The sequence below is a fragment of the Manduca sexta genome, chromosome 18 (assembly GCF_014839805.1).
Source record: "Manduca sexta isolate Smith_Timp_Sample1 chromosome 18, JHU_Msex_v1.0, whole genome shotgun sequence".
Lineage (NCBI taxonomy): Eukaryota > Metazoa > Arthropoda > Insecta > Lepidoptera > Sphingidae > Manduca > Manduca sexta.
Window position 1 is genome coordinate 6,935,566 of NC_051132.1, and position 15,575 is coordinate 6,951,140.

General features: G+C 32.9%; 3 protein-coding genes across 7 annotated transcripts; all 3 read left to right on the plus strand.

Moving 5' to 3' along the window:
- Positions 1-367: 367 nt before the first annotated feature.
- LOC115455281 (ubiquitin-like domain-containing CTD phosphatase 1) lies at positions 368-7,665 on the plus strand. Its single transcript, XM_037439863.1, has 5 exons — positions 368-634; positions 1,754-1,935; positions 2,900-3,035; positions 3,416-3,627; positions 3,956-7,665. The coding sequence occupies exons 1-5, from the start codon at positions 463-465 to the stop codon at positions 4,277-4,279; spliced, it is 1,026 nt and encodes a 341-aa protein (XP_037295760.1). The 5' UTR covers positions 368-462; the 3' UTR covers positions 4,280-7,665.
- Positions 7,666-8,521: 856 nt separating this feature from the next.
- Positions 8,522-11,274, plus strand: LOC115449443 (GATOR complex protein WDR24). 4 transcript variants are annotated; one of them, XM_030177274.2, is made up of 2 exons: positions 8,522-8,874; positions 10,683-11,274. In XM_030177274.2, the coding sequence occupies exon 2, from the start codon at positions 10,826-10,828 to the stop codon at positions 11,252-11,254; it is 429 nt and encodes a 142-aa protein (XP_030033134.2). In that variant the 5' UTR covers positions 8,522-8,874; positions 10,683-10,825; the 3' UTR covers positions 11,255-11,274. The 4 variants fall into 4 exon arrangements, with proteins under 4 accessions (XP_030033134.2, XP_030033135.2, XP_030033136.2 ...); XM_030177275.2 differs by having other exon boundaries at positions 8,522-8,776; XM_030177276.2 differs by having other exon boundaries at positions 8,625-8,792.
- An 885-nt stretch (positions 11,275-12,159) lies between these two features.
- Positions 12,160-14,843, plus strand: LOC115449446. Of its 2 annotated transcripts, none has more exons than XM_037440008.1 (2): positions 12,160-12,512; positions 12,922-14,843. In XM_037440008.1, the coding sequence occupies exon 2, from the start codon at positions 13,087-13,089 to the stop codon at positions 13,603-13,605; it is 519 nt and encodes a 172-aa protein (XP_037295905.1). In that variant the 5' UTR covers positions 12,160-12,512; positions 12,922-13,086; the 3' UTR covers positions 13,606-14,843. The 2 variants fall into 2 exon arrangements, with proteins under 2 accessions (XP_037295905.1, XP_037295904.1); XM_037440007.1 differs by having other exon boundaries at positions 12,175-12,545.
- The last annotated feature ends 732 nt before the right edge of the window (positions 14,844-15,575 follow it).

Sequence of the window (15,575 nt, forward strand, 5' to 3'; positions counted from 1 at the left end):
GATGCAGATCACAGTTTATCTTAGCATCTGCACCAGACAGATTTTCCAGCGGTGCTTGACAATAAATCTGAAGCTCATCAGCATACAGGTGGTAGGCTGAGCGAAGCTGATTCGAGATCGAGTTAATAAAAACTGTGAAGAGAAGAGGAGATAGAATGCCGCCCTGAGGCAATTTAGCCGCGAGCTAATGTTATCTCATTGTAAGAACATTCACACCAAAGAAGATTATAATATATACGGAAATTTCACAACTAAACCAGTAATAATAAAATTTATATAAGTTAAAAAATAGTTTATGATTATTAGTTTTATAATTTATAATTGAACAAATTGCTCAAAATCAGTTTAGTCGATTTTTACCACTCATTTAACTACAAACTATTGACGTCACTAGCCGCATGTCAAACTTGTTTTGTTTATGTGTCATGCAACAAGCAGTAATTTTGTGAAAATTCCACTAAAATGTGTGATCTAAATGATAATCCAATAAAACTAACGGTTAAGTGGAACGGAAAAGAATATGATATTCCAGAATTCTCCCCATCAGACTCCGTAGCGATGTTAAAAATCGCAATAGAAAATGCGACGGGCGTTCGTCCGGAAAGACAAAAGTTGCTTAACGTTAAGTTTCAAGGTAAATTATGTAAATTTATTCCAAGAAATGTTATGAAAACCTTAAATAATTAAAATATGCATATACTTTTTGTATTTATAACAATAAAAGCACAATACATCTAGTTTTTATGTTATGTAAAAACATCACGTTTTTATATAACGTGTCTATTCTAGAATTCTATTAAATTTGATGGATGCATGCTTTATAAATACTTATATACATCAACTGTATATATTATGAATAAAATAGATTTAACAATTAAATTCAATTAATGGCATTTTACTGAATGGCACCTTTATAATAAAATCCAGTTTGCCCTCCTCTGTAGATTAAAATTTAATATTTACTCTGACCTGAAAGTTGGTGACACTCCTGAGTTTACGTAAATTAGGAAATTAAGTTTGAATCTTAATTTTATTATGTATGTATGTATAATTGAAAAGTATAATATTAAAATAATTTCTGAAGTTGTGCTGTTCTTTATAGTATAATTTATGAAAAGACAGTTTTACAACTCAGTCTTATGACTTAATATCCTAAATTACGTACTTGTGAGATGTAGATGGATACACCTATGTTATATCTGATATCTTTTCTATCTTATAAAATGTGATAGCTATTAGTTGACTTTGTTTTTTGTTTTGTTGTTTTACAAATTTATATAAAGCAATTAAAATTTTGTATATAGCAGTTTTTATTAAGGACAAAGTCACCTTTGTTCAGTTTTCAATTACATTATTTTGATGTAATATTGCTATCAAAAATGTTCATAACAATTCATGATTAACTGAATTGTTTTAAAAATTTAGTTATTTCATTCATAGATTTGTTCTTATTAATTTTTAGGGAAATATGACAATTATGTTCTGTTGACTTTAATAATTACAAAACTAACTAGGCATTATTATTTAATGTTATTTTTCATTATACCAAGCTAAATATTTGCCTGATAATCAAATTATAAATTCCAAATATGTACCTACAAGTAATTATCAGAAAGATTATCAGAGAAACATTTTAATGTGGAGCCGCAAACAAAAGCCATGAGAGATATACAGCATAGAATCTGTACAGATGTTATGTCATAGTATGTTTCCATAATCAAAATTCTATTTTTTTCATATTTTAATCAAATAGGTAAAGTAGCAACAGACAACTGCACGCTATCAGAGTTAAACCTAAAGCCAAACCTGAAAATAATGATGATGGGGTCTCTAGAAGAAGCGATACAGGGTGCCCGCACTAAACCAGATGTTGGGGATGAAGTAGTCAATGACCTGGACATTGAGGAAGAAGAGGTTGATGTTGAAAATCAAGAGGTATTTAATATAGCTATTTATACATGCAGTATTATAACAATGTCGAAGAGACCAAGAAACCTGGATGCCATTTCTGTAGTTGTTATAACAGTGAAGGAAAACATCGTCAGGAAACCTGCATACCTGAGAAATTCTCTATTAGGAATTTTCGAGGGAGTGTAAAATCTACCAACCTGCACTAAGCTAGCGTGGTGGACTAAGGCATAATCCCTCTCACTAGTAGAGGAAACCCGTGGCCAGCAGTGGGACAGTGTATAATACAGGGCTGATATTATAAATAAATAGTCATTTCATATGTGTTTATTTGCATGGCTCTTGCCATTTTGTCAATATAACTGATGCACGCTATAGCTGAAGTCGTTTTAATAATTTTCTACTGTAATCTATAAAACAAATGCTTAAAAACCTTGAATAAATGTATACATCTTTGATAGTTATCTAAAGCAAATATAAATGCAGGTTATTTACCGAGCATCAAACTACTAATCACTGCTTATGTGATAATACCATAGACTCTTTTTAAATGCTATCAATTATTGGTCTATTACTTTATATTCAACAATTTCCTTCCAACTAAACTCTAGGACTACTCTTGAAACTTGAAAACATATTTATAGTTGTGTGCATATTTATAGATGTTAGTAATCTCTTATCATTAGATATCTTGCCCACTTTGTTTGTCTACTATATTATAGATTTCATTTAAATTCAAAAGAAAACCTTTCTATATTATGTAACAATTATCTATAAAAATGGCGAGTGACTGCAAATTATAATGTAACTTTTAAAGTGGAGTTTAAACTACAGAATCGACTTTAAATATTCTTTCAATAATAAAAATCTATATTGTACTAGAGACAATAAACAGCACCATTAACTATGCAAAAACTAGTATTAATTTTGTAATAGGTTATAGAAATTGTAATCAAAGATGTTATCACAATTTTCTTTCTTTAATTTTCAGATATACTTAGCAAAGATTGGCAAACGTGTGCGCGATTATAAAATCTACATATTGAATGAGCCACGTCCAGGAAAGAAACTGCTTGTTCTAGACATAGACTACACACTGTTTGATCACAGATCTGTCGCTGAAACTGGTAAGAAATCTTTGTAAATAAAAGTGGTTTGACTGTCGATTATCAAATCCCTATACTATGTTTAATTAAATGATCAATTAAAGCTTTAGTCCATCAAAATTAAAAGTTAATTCAATATATTATTTATTAGTTATAATTAATTAAATATAATCATTAAGTTATATGATATTAAAGGAAAATGATGCGATAAATGTAAAGCACCAAGAAGACGCATTTTGCCTATTATTAAACTGTTCAAAAACTACATTGCCATAGAGTTTTTTATTTGTAGAAAGCAATTAACGACTACAATATAATATAACTTTATTTAATACTCAATAGACCTAAGTGCGTAAGGCCTACAAAATCATGTTGCTATATATTACTGTATTATTTTTTAGGTTATGAATTAATGCGGCCATTTCTCCATGAATTTCTGACGTCAGCGTACGTAGACTACGACATAGTGATATGGTCGGCCACCGGTATGAAGTGGATAGAAGAGAAGATGCGGCTCTTGGGCGTGTCCACACATCAGGAGTACAAGATCATGTTCTACTTGGATTATCTGGCGATGATCACCGTCCACACAGCCAAATATGGGACTATTGACGTATGTCAAATGAAATACTTTCATTACTAGCAAAATCCAAATTTTGTATGCACTAGAATAATTTATATCGTAGATAGTTAGTTGTCATATGTTTTATACCGTTGAGGAACGAGACGCAAAGGATTCGTTCGCCTTATAGGCGTACGAATATGATATATAATATATGAACGAACGAATATGATTTATGAACGATACGAGACTGATTTTTATTAGAACGGTAGACCGAGAACAGGCTACTTTATCAACAATAGCAATACTAGTTTTAACTTTGAAATACAAAACTCATCATCCTAAGATATTGAATTTTGACATAAAATCCTCATTCCAGGTGAAACCGTTGGGCGTTATATGGGGCAAGTTCCCGCAGTACAGCTCGAAGAACACAATCATGTTCGACGATATTCGAAGAAATTTCATAATGAATCCAAAGAGCGGGTTGAAAATCCGACCGTTCAGACAAGCCCATCTCAACAGAGACAGGGACCGAGAGTTGTTACACCTCTCTACATACTTACGTGATATAGCTCAATACTGCGACGATTTCGACCAACTTAACCATAAAAAATGGGAGAAATACAAGCCAGACAAGAAAACTCAACATGCTGGCAGTAAAAGGAAAGCTGAGGACAGCTCTCCGTCTACCAGGGATTGACCTGTGTGGACGGTAGTGCGGATCGACTGATAGTATTTAATTTAGTGGCATTTGCATCTCTGTTCTTAGGACAATAAGAGTGCTGTTGAGAATAGCACTTTTTAAGTTTCCGCGGCCACGCATATACGGCCGATCCCAATAGCTATCTGCGGATTGATCGCGAAATTGGCCAATAAGGAAATTTTGTTTTGACATGCTTTTGATTAATTATTTTAGTAGCTTATTCTCAAGATAAGATCGGGATCATTTATTTATCTTCAACGATAGTTCTAATAGTCAATAAATTCTTGATTATGATGAACATATTAGTTCCATTATGATAATACTTGAACGTGAAATAAACTTACCGCTACATGAGTTAATCATTTTGTTGAATAAACAAGGTTATTGCAATCCTTAAAATATCTTAAATCCTCTGTGATAAGTTTTATTATTTATCCGCAACACCATTATGACATACTATGGTGCTAAATTGGATGAATGTAAAGTAAGTCAAATGGTATTTTCATAGACAAGAACACATACTGGTAAATTTCAATCAAAGGATTGAGACACATTGGCCAATAAACAAAAAAAAATCATATCAAAAATTATTTTCATTGGGACTTAATTAATTACGAAACTTATAGTGCAACGATGGTACGAAGGATTCTCAAACACTTGCCTAATGTTTTCGACTCGTGTGCAAGATACAGACAAATCGTGCTAAATGAATGGCAGACGCTATCAAGACAAAATAAATCCATAATCCATACATTAAAGTTTATATGTGGTATTTATCTATGGTTTCCTAGCTTGGAGCACCGGGTTTATTTTAGCACTTACACTAGAGACTCAATGAACCATTCGAATAATCGAAATCGAAAATTAATTACAAACTTTTTGGCAAAAGGGGCATTTACTTTTTGCTTCACGTATTAATATATAGATTCTCTAGTAAAAAAGTAGTCTCATAGCACTCAGCAGCAATGTAGCTTACTATTAGTGTATTTTTAAAACTGGTTTAATACTTTTTGAATTTCATACATAAATTTCATATAAGGTTGGCGAATTCGTATGTTATGTTATGGTTGCTGAGGTCCTGGTAATCGAGTCTCTACTATTATATTACAAAGAAGTGTTAGTAATTGTCGATAACACTATAAATTCTGTTTGTTAAGGTCTATGTGTGACACGCTGAAAAGGAAACAATCTTGTTTAAAACGGGAAGTTTTTGGAATAAACCAACATAAGACCAGAGATGCAAAATTATGCCAAAGTAAAATAATACAATTTGTGATTAAGTCGATCTGTGTCGCCTTTAGCTTCACAAGACTGCGTATAAATGAAGCTTAGAGAAACCAAAAACTATAGATCTTTGGGGAAACCGTGGTTTAAACTCATTTGAAACCTGAGGTTTTTTATAAACTTTGGTCATCGTGGTATCCAAAAGAATTATTGTTATCCCTTGCACGGTTTAGAGCAAAATAAAATTCGTCCTTCGTCCAAAAATAAAGAAATGATTTTTATGGCGTCGATAATTTAAAGCGCGCCAATTTTGGAATTTCCGTTAGTAATTACTGTATTCTTAATTCAAATGTAGAAATGGTATTCTAATTAATTCAAATCTTAAGTTTTTTATTTTAATAATATCGAACAAAATATACTTATAGAAAACATTAATGATTTGACCGTCTTAACGTAAGCGAATCAAACGATTGTCGATAAAATAAAGTGTCTTCAACAATAAGTCGGGTCCCGATGGGAAATTTATACTTCACGATGTTATCGTGCTATAGATACATGGGTGTGAAAAGTAAGGGTAGTCTGAAAAGTGTGAGGGAAGATGAGCTACACTTAATCACATGTCACGTTCCATGTAGAGGGCGTTTAAAGAATAAAATACATATTTATTGCTGAAATTATATATTTTTTTTATTAATAAGTAGATTTTGCACGAATTAAATTATTTCGTAATTAGCATTCTTTTCCTTGCATGTTTAGAAAAAAAGTGAGCCGTGTTGCAACGGAACTGTGGAATAAGAATTATAATCTCATCCCTTTTTTAATCAATATACATATCGTGCGAAATCTACCAACACAATTTCATTTAAAATACGCTTTTGCGGGCGGTAAGGCATTTGATACGTATAGAAATAATAGAATGTTGTTTTTAAAGTGATAACATTTATACTGATTCATTACCATTCAAATGAATACAGGAATTATTATTGTAATTGCGCATTTAATATAAAGTATTTATTTTAATTATTGTAGTCATAACGCTTAGATATTTAATATTCAGCTTTTTAAACTAGATGAATTTAATATTTAAATTAGTATATCCAAGCGAATAAATGTATTGCCTTTTAAAAGTAGCCTTTGATAAAAAAAAATATAAATTAATGTAGCATGAAAAGTCGCTAGATGTTTAAAGGTAAAGTACTAAATATCTTGTTCACGTCCACTTTAAATAATTCCTTATAAAATAATATTAATTGATCCAGTCGACACGTAATACATGTAGAATATACAAGATTTCAACTCAAAATTATAAGTTAAGTACAGCGGCATGAGTCGTAAGCACGCTATTTTTCGGTTTGACGTTCAACATGCTGATTGTTCGCGCGATAAGAAAGTAATTCTTCGATATTCGTGTACTATTTCACTCGGACAAGTCGATGGATTGTTGTACATTTGCTCTAGGTTTGAGGTTCAATATACCGATGTTTCGCGCTATAAGAAATTAATTGGTTCCTCAGCCGCTCTTCGTTTATTATTGGATTAAGACGTTGCGATCGGATGTTGTTCCCCAGCTGCTCCAACCACCGTTCGTCTGTGCTCACCACTCTTGGCGAGCTGCTTGCGGCTCTGCCTATGTCTGTAGACTTAATTATTTTTTTTCGTAAATTGATTGCCACAAACCTTTTTTATGTAGAAATTGTTATACATTTGATGTAATGATGACCGAATCGTTTTTAAATGGAATCTTAGATCCGAATGTGCAGTCACGTTCTATCCAGAATTCTGTATTCCCCTTACAATATACTTACCTTATTTACCTACCTATCCTATCCTTCGTTCGTATAAAATATTGACTCAAAACAAATATTTTAGACAACTGAGTAATGAGCATCGGCTCTAACACAGGATTCCTTGTATGTTCTTTTTAATCATCCCAGAATGCAAATTTGTATCCAGCTGTGTTTTAATCTTGTACTGTCAATTAGTTTTATGACATAAATGTTAAAATTCACGTTTTACTTACTTGAATTAAATAGAAGGCTATATTTGGTATCAATTTAATACAATTCGACCGACTATGTAACAGTGCCCGTTGTACATAATTACATGGTCAGTATAAAAGTAGTTAAAATAATTTATAAGAATAAAATATTTTCAATTAATATGTTTTTTATTTAAACTACTCTATAAACCATAGACATAGATGACTCCTAGAAACGACTGCTACAATCCAATCTATAGGTATAGCAAAAATGGACCATTCAGAAAAAAATACATTGAAAAAGTTATTTTTTAATTGTACAGAGATCTGTCATAAATATCTACGTAAGTATGTTTATGTTGTGTTAAGCTTTTAAACGTAAAATGAAACTTAAAAGTAATAAAAATAGCACAAGAACTACTACGAAATACTTGAACGGCCCCTTACGTACTTATTGTAAACGGGTAATTATTAACCAATCTAACATCATGAAACATCGCCATTCTAGACAATGAGCACAATTTGAAGGTCAAACAGTCAAAAACTCCTTACCGAAACCTGTTTAGTAAAACAGGCAACCCGTAGATGACATGGTAACGTCCGCTTTGTGGAATGGAGGCGTTTGGAGAATTCCACAACGATATCCCCCGCCTGTCGTAAGATATTATGCCTAATAGAAGTCCGCAGGCTGCAGCCGTCCCTAATGCGCCGAAGAGGGCTGCCGCGTAATTTTAGATTGTAGGTCGTGCGTAGGGTGTATATAGTATGGGGAGTAAGTCCGGCGGTCGCCCGAAGGTTGACATCAAATCCGGGCGGCTTATAAGGCACGGTTACCCCAACATAACCGGGCAGTCGCCCCCCTCGAATGCTGGATGCCAGTAATAAGGGAGTCCGCGAAAAATAAAATGATACTTAAACGAAGTTACCTGAATGTAACTATAAAAAAAACTAAGGTGAAATGCCCGCCTTAGGAAATAATTTTATTTGAACATCTATGTATGAGAGGCCTGTTTGAATTAAATTCAGTGTCAGGCAAAATAGTATTTAGTAACGCACGACGCTCGCTAGTAATCGCGTGCGCCGTCATGGCCGGTCATTTACATAGTGGTGAACTATTATAACATCTACTACACTGTTTAAAAACATAAAAGGCACTTCCTATACGTAGCTAGCAGTACTGAATGATTAGTAGCAACAGCACGTTGTTTATTGTAAATGATCTCATATTTTATCTATTTATAGAAAACATTGGAATTTGGGTGTTCAGTGTCACGCAGTCAGAACATGATGAAGTGAGTTAAATACCAGGTATTTGGATGTTTGACTGTTTTATTGTTGAAAAGTTGTCTGTGTGTGTGTTTTTTTTAACAACTTCTGATAAGGAAAGTAGGTAAGTGCAGCTATCGACAATGTTTAAAATTCTTCTTCGCGCGCTGTTTAAACCTTCTGTCAAATCCATAATTCTAAATTCGAAAGTAACTCTGTGTTGTCTGTGACGCTGTGATGACTGAACTGTTTTACTGATTTCGATGAAATTTGGTATGAAGACAGCTTCAGATCCTGAGTTCATAAGCATAATTTTATTCCGAGAAAATATATAGCGGAACTATTATCTCGGAAAATTATTTTATGTGGGCAGAACCGCGAGATAAAGGTAGTTCTATATTTTAGTTATAAATAATATAATTAAGTTGTTAGTTACTAAGATGTTTTTTTGTAAAACGTCATTGGTTAGTTAGACATTCTTCGCAATTAACTTCTGGTTTGGCTTGAAGGCCTTATCTCTACAAAATAGTCTTGAAACTTTGTACCATTTACGCCGCCCAAGTTACAGGCGGGAATATACAGACTTACGAATGATTAATATAAAAATGTATTTTACTTACGTCCTTTGAAAATTTCAAACTGTTAACAAAAAGTTCCTTATTAAATTGTCTATCTCATCGTGGTAATTGCATATTAATATGATGTGTACTTTGTGTACTGAGAAAATGAAAGTAAATTCCGAGTCAAATATTTTAGTGGCATTTCCATCATGAAATTAATGAAATGATATTCACATTATAAAAAAAAAACTAAACATTAAAAATAAATACTTATAACGTATTGTAAAAATATGATGTTTAATTTATTTTACTATATAAAATGTCTAATAAATTTTAAATCTTAGCTACTAAAATTATGGTTAGTTAGCGCGCCGGTTTGTGGGGGTAGAGAGAGCCTTAAGATTCCCACTTTAGGCTTCATGTAAATATTATATAAGTACTAAGATGCTACGCATATAGTAAGTATAAATAATAGCTATATGTAATAGCTTCTTAGCGTGTTCTAAATTATAATAATAATTTTATTGTCACTAAAAACACACAGAGATAAGTAGGTGTAAAACAGGCGTTACATAAAAAAAACATTTGGCACGATATTATTATCTGAATTGAGTTATACAAATTGACACGAGGTCGCTAAACTAGGCCATGCCTGTATCTTGGGTTACCTACCGATATCGTCAGTAAACAGTAACAGAGAAACATATTATGAGAGGAAGATGTTCTTCAGTGAATCACAGCCCACAGGGAACAGTGAATGTTTTATTATAGCTAAACATCTATTATACTTTACACCGTCGAGAGTTTAGTAGGTATTTTAATTAGATACGCACATAAAAATGTACGCATTAAGTATTTAAGTATATCATTCCCTACGCCGCGCATAGGTACTACATACATTTATTAGATACTCTACATGAGTAGATAGTGATGTCCCTACATACCGGTAGATTTATGTATAAAATACTTGTAGGCCCGTCACAGATCACATCCTACGTTAACTATCATCTTTTAGCTCTGGACAACAGCGCCGCCTACGGGATCCAAAAATTAAATAATTTAAGTATCTAAGCTCTCATAAAAATTTTCATTGAAATTGGTTTGATGATTGAGATGATTTCGAAAATTAGTGTGTACAAAAAAATATTTTTATAGACAAATATTATTCTTCCCGTTGGTTTTTCAAAAGTATTCTTTGATACAAACCTTGTTCTGATAATAAGAAACACAACAAAGAAAAAACAGTTAGCCGATCCAACCATTCTCAAGTGACGGTGTTACATACACGTGGCAATTTTGTTTTTATTTATATTATAGATATTATATAATTAATTCATGATGCAAATACTTATCTACCTCTATTTTGTTTCAGATATTGTCTAAAGAATTCCCTGACATATTTTCTGAAAAGATAGTACTTATCGCATACCTAGATGCTGAAATTAGAAAGTTTTAACTTTTATATTACGTAGAAAAATTATATCTACTCTAGTAACAAAAAACTAACTTGAAGAAATGGCGGACCCAGTAACTACTCAACCAAACAGAAATAGCGGCAACAATGTCGAGCTAAATGACCTAAATGAAGAGCAACTTCAAGCAAAACGTGTCACAGAATTAAGGGAAAAAGAAGACGACTGCTGTGATTCCATTTTTAAATGCTACTGTTTGGAAAAATGCTTACGAAATTGTCTGACAACTAATAACGACTATGAATCAAATTCAGATGATGGATATAATGATTATGTAGATGACGAGTATGAGGCCAGAGACGATGATACGGATGTTTTCAGTGGCTTCAACGACACAGATAATAATGAGTATCAAAATAATGATAATGATTTTCCGAGTTATAATTGCGATAACAATGACTTTGGTGATTCAACTTGTGATGCTGATGATAGTGGCGGTGGTGATTACGGAGGATATACTACTGACGATTAAAATTAAACATTGGAATACGAGTTTATCGTTTTATTATTACCTACAAATTATCAAGTGGTTAATGAATAATTACGGTTACCAATTGCTTGGCTATGTTTCTAGCATAGTCGATATACAAAGGTTAAGATATACTTAATATCAATTAGGTGCCGAGCTGGGTTATCAGCTCGTCTGTCTTTGTAAGTATTAGACGAGCGGTTTTAAAATTTTGCATACAAAGCACCGAAAGAATAGACTTAAATAACAAAATACTTTACATGCTATGTTCATACATCCTACCAATGGTTTTTGCTTAGTATTCTTGAAACTAACCGTTTGACCATTGAAGGAGTCTGCTCACTACACCGTTTCATATTATGACCGTGCTAGGAACATGTCAGGCAAAAACATATTCTTTGTTTTGAAAAGTACGAGACTATACCCACTAGACCGATTCGTCACCGACCAACATCGTCGTATGTCATGCACGGATCGTCACAATTGTTGGCGAGAATATTTTGCCGGTGCCGTTACGGGTATGATAGGTAATAATAATAAATAATAATAATATCAGCCCTGTATTATATATTTGCCCACTGCTGAGCATGGGCCTCCTCTACTACTGAGAGGGATTAGGCCTTAGTCCACCACGCTGGCCGAGTGCGGTAGACTTCACTCACCTTCGAAATTCCTATAGAGAACTTCTTAGGTGTGCAGGATTCCTCACGATGTTTTCCTCCACCGTTAAAGCGAACGATAAATTCACAAAGAATACACACATGATTTTAGAAAAGTCAGAGGTGTGTGCCCTTGGGATTTGAACCTGCGGACATTCATCTTCGCAGTCCGTCCCACACCCAATTAGGCTATCGCCGCTTATGATAGGTAGGTACGCTGTTGATACCTTCTATTGAGTATAGTATTCTGTGTCATGTTTCTGTCTGTACCTGATACGATAATGACACAGTCATGATATGATTCGGTTATGTGGGCAGATTCCTTTACATCTTACCATTCGCTCTCAGAAAATATATAACATTATGGATTACCAGGAATGTTTTTAATTTATGGGCCGTAACATTTATAGATGTAATTTAGGAATTTGTTTTCCTTACTGTAAACGAAGACCATTAATCACATAATTTACCAATAAATCATTGAAGAGGAAAAACCTACATATTTATATATATAGTTCATGAGTGATCAGACTACAATAAACAACAGTAGTACGCAATTTATTTCGATGGGGACTGAACCGTAATATCATAAAATCGTGAAGGTGTGATATTTCGTTCTTGTTTTAATTTCAATGGTATGTACAGTTATTATTATTAATTTATATTGAAAACTTAGTAAAATACTTCAACGTGAAATTCTTGCATTATGTAATTCCTGAACTTATCAGCCACTTTTCTGTAGAAGTTATCAATTCGTGGAAATATTTATACTCATTCATTTTCTAAGCTAATATTATACCTCTGAAGTTTTATATTTTGTTTGTTTAGACGCGTTAATCTGTGGAGATTTAGATATTGAGTCATATACGTAGCTAGTTATCGGTCCAAGCGACCCTGCGGCCTCCCCCCAGATAAGTCTATGTGTTCAGGTACTTATGCCTTGCACAAGACCAGCTCTGAAGGAATGTGATTTCATTTAGTCCTTTGTTTATATAAGTATTGTAATTTCAGATACATCTTGAAAACTGGTTTGCCTTTTATATAAAAACGAAGAAGAAAATTGCACAACACGCTCAGATTGAAATTACAAAGTAATATTTAATGATATACCAGTTTAATCTTCCATCATATTGTTTGAAGTCTTATTAATAAAGTAGGAATAGAAAAAAATTAAAAATGGTGATACCCTTGATATCTAATACAGTATCTGAAGGTAATAATGATAATGCTTCAGCAATCAAAGATGTAAATGAAGAAACAATTGAATTGGCTGAAGACATAAAAAAACAAGAGCCACAAAGTGAACAAAAAGAACCAATTGAACAAGCGCAAAAGGCAGAATCAGTTAAATTGATTGAAAGCGAAATAAAAGAAGAGATACGGAGTGATATAACACAACAAACTGAACAAGAAGAAAGTGCAAAAGAGGAACAAATTGAATTAGCTGAAAGCGTTCAAGAACGAACAGTTACAACGAAATATGATCTCGGTAGTTTTCTTTGTGATTTTATTTGTTGCTGTTGTTCAGGCTATCAAGAAGGAGATCTGGATGTGGCCAACGTAGACGTACAATCAGAGCCCGTTTTTTACCGAGGTTTGATGGAAAGAAGAGATCGATATAGTAATGAGGCACCCGTTAATGAAGTTGACACTTGTAATGGAAACGATCACGGCGATGGCAGCCACATTGCATAGGTACTCCATCGAAATCCGTTCGGTAGTTATTCAGTTTATGGCGTTCAGACAGATGGGACGGGGAACTAGTTTTATAATATGTAAGGAGAACTAAGTCGTATTTTCACTTATAATTAGCACGTGCTCAAAATAGTAACTACTTTAATCTTATATATTATGAAACTCACATCGTACCTTGTAGTATGAGAGTTTAAACTTTGAATACTGATCTGTCTATGTTAATGGGGTCTATTTACACGCAAAATTTGTTATACCAAGTATATTCGAGGAATCAATGTGTAATAGGTACTTTGCAAAGTCCAAAGACAATGCCCCTAATTATGTAACACATTATATTAATTTTATCTATCGTAGAATAGTACAATACCGCTTAATTAGCATTGGTAAATACCGCGTATGTGTGAAAAAAAACTATCCGTCTAACCTAGAACAATACTCTATCTATCTAACATAGTGCTATAAATTAGAATGAGTATTCATACAGTCAATATTTTATGTGGTCATAACAAGATAGTATGATCGAGTACACTCGATTTCAAAAATCCTCATAATACTTTACCAGCCCCGTTTTCAAAAATCATAATACTTTACCAAATCATTGCAAATGATGTGGAATGGGTTTATGCGTCTGCGAGGCAATGGTATTGCATCTGTACCTAACTCTAAAAGCACTGCCATTTTGAAAATAGCTGATTTTTTGCTGTAGTACGTCTTGGCAGTGGCCAATTTATTGATTCAATGAACTAAACTTTTTTTTATAAAATAAATTTAAAGTAAATTGCATTGTTTTTAACTATAGCAGCAACATACCTAATCTGTTCGACATTGGATTAGTATTGGTAAATTTTATTGTTTCTTGCCATTTGTCATATTTTCAAAATTTTTTACTGAAAACACAGGTGAAGTGTTCCAATCATGGCTCACCGCTTACCACATATTTCTAAAACAAGCGATAATCATCCGACTTATTGAATTATTGTTGCCAAATAATTATTATGCTATATATCAAATATCTGATATTTTCAATTCAGTAAGTTAAGCTGCCCCAGAACCGGGGCAATTTCTACACTAGCCGTTGCTAGCAATCATTACTCATTAGTATATTTTGAAGATCTCTTGCCGTAGCGACGAGATTACGTAAAGCAATGTTACCAATGTAGCGATCAAAAAAAGAAAAATACTCAAGAGACTCTGAATATCTATGTTTTTCTGTGATTAAAAACGTAAAGAAAATTCAATGATGTTATTTTATTTTTATTTACGTTTAGTTTCAGGTGTTTATCGACTCTTGGCCACTTTATAGTTTATTAGTTCTCACTAACAAAAACGCCGATGCTCTTTTCTTTTTTAACTTCTTCGACAATGCCTAGATAAAATGTTTAGTGACCAGTTATAACAACAAAACAATAAAACCATCGAAGTCGTGTTATACTATATTACCCTATAGCTTTAATAAGGTGACAGAAAGAGATGGATATTCATTCATGCATTCGAAATTTACAAGGTTGTCACTAGTATTCACGAAACTTTTATGCCATATACACATATCATTGATTTAAAAAAAAAAAACAACTAACAAATTGCTCTAAAGGCGAGTTCAGTGCAATACGACACTTATTGACAAAACATTTTTATGAGTTTAAGACTAAGTAAATTAAATAACTTTGTGGAAGTCAGATTTAAATAAAAATTATGTAGATATAGTAAAATTATGTAAGGCATTGATTCTCAAAATGGTCCAGGTGTCTATGCGAGACCCCCACGGGTCTATGCGAGTCTTGACGGGGGTCTACATTGGTGTGACCAAAAAATTAAATTTTGAAAGTGGTCTATGAGAAAAAAGAGTTTGGGAACCATTAGTTTATAGTTTTGAACAGTTTCAAAACGAATATGTCTCAAAAAAAAATTATGTGATCAAATGAAATGTCATATAAGGATCTCATTTTAGATGCATAAATTTAACCACTGTA

What these genes read in the sequence shown, in the direction of transcription:
- LOC115455281 (XM_037439863.1), top strand. Translation starts at nt 463, where the DNA reads ATGTGTGATCTAAATGATAATCCAATAAAACTAACGGTTAAGTGGAAC. An exon ending in TTGATGTTGAAAATCAAGAG is followed by an intron (nt 1,936 to 2,899) that starts GTATTTAATATA and finishes TTTAATTTTCAG; the next exon opens with ATATACTTAGCAAAGATTGG. An exon ending in CCAAATATGGGACTATTGAC is followed by an intron (nt 3,628 to 3,955) that starts GTATGTCAAATG and finishes TCCTCATTCCAG; the next exon opens with GTGAAACCGTTGGGCGTTAT.
- LOC115449443 (XM_030177274.2), top strand. Translation starts at nt 10,826, where the DNA reads ATGGCGGACCCAGTAACTACTCAACCAAACAGAAATAGCGGCAACAAT.
- LOC115449446 (XM_037440008.1), top strand. Translation starts at nt 13,087, where the DNA reads ATGGTGATACCCTTGATATCTAATACAGTATCTGAAGGTAATAATGAT.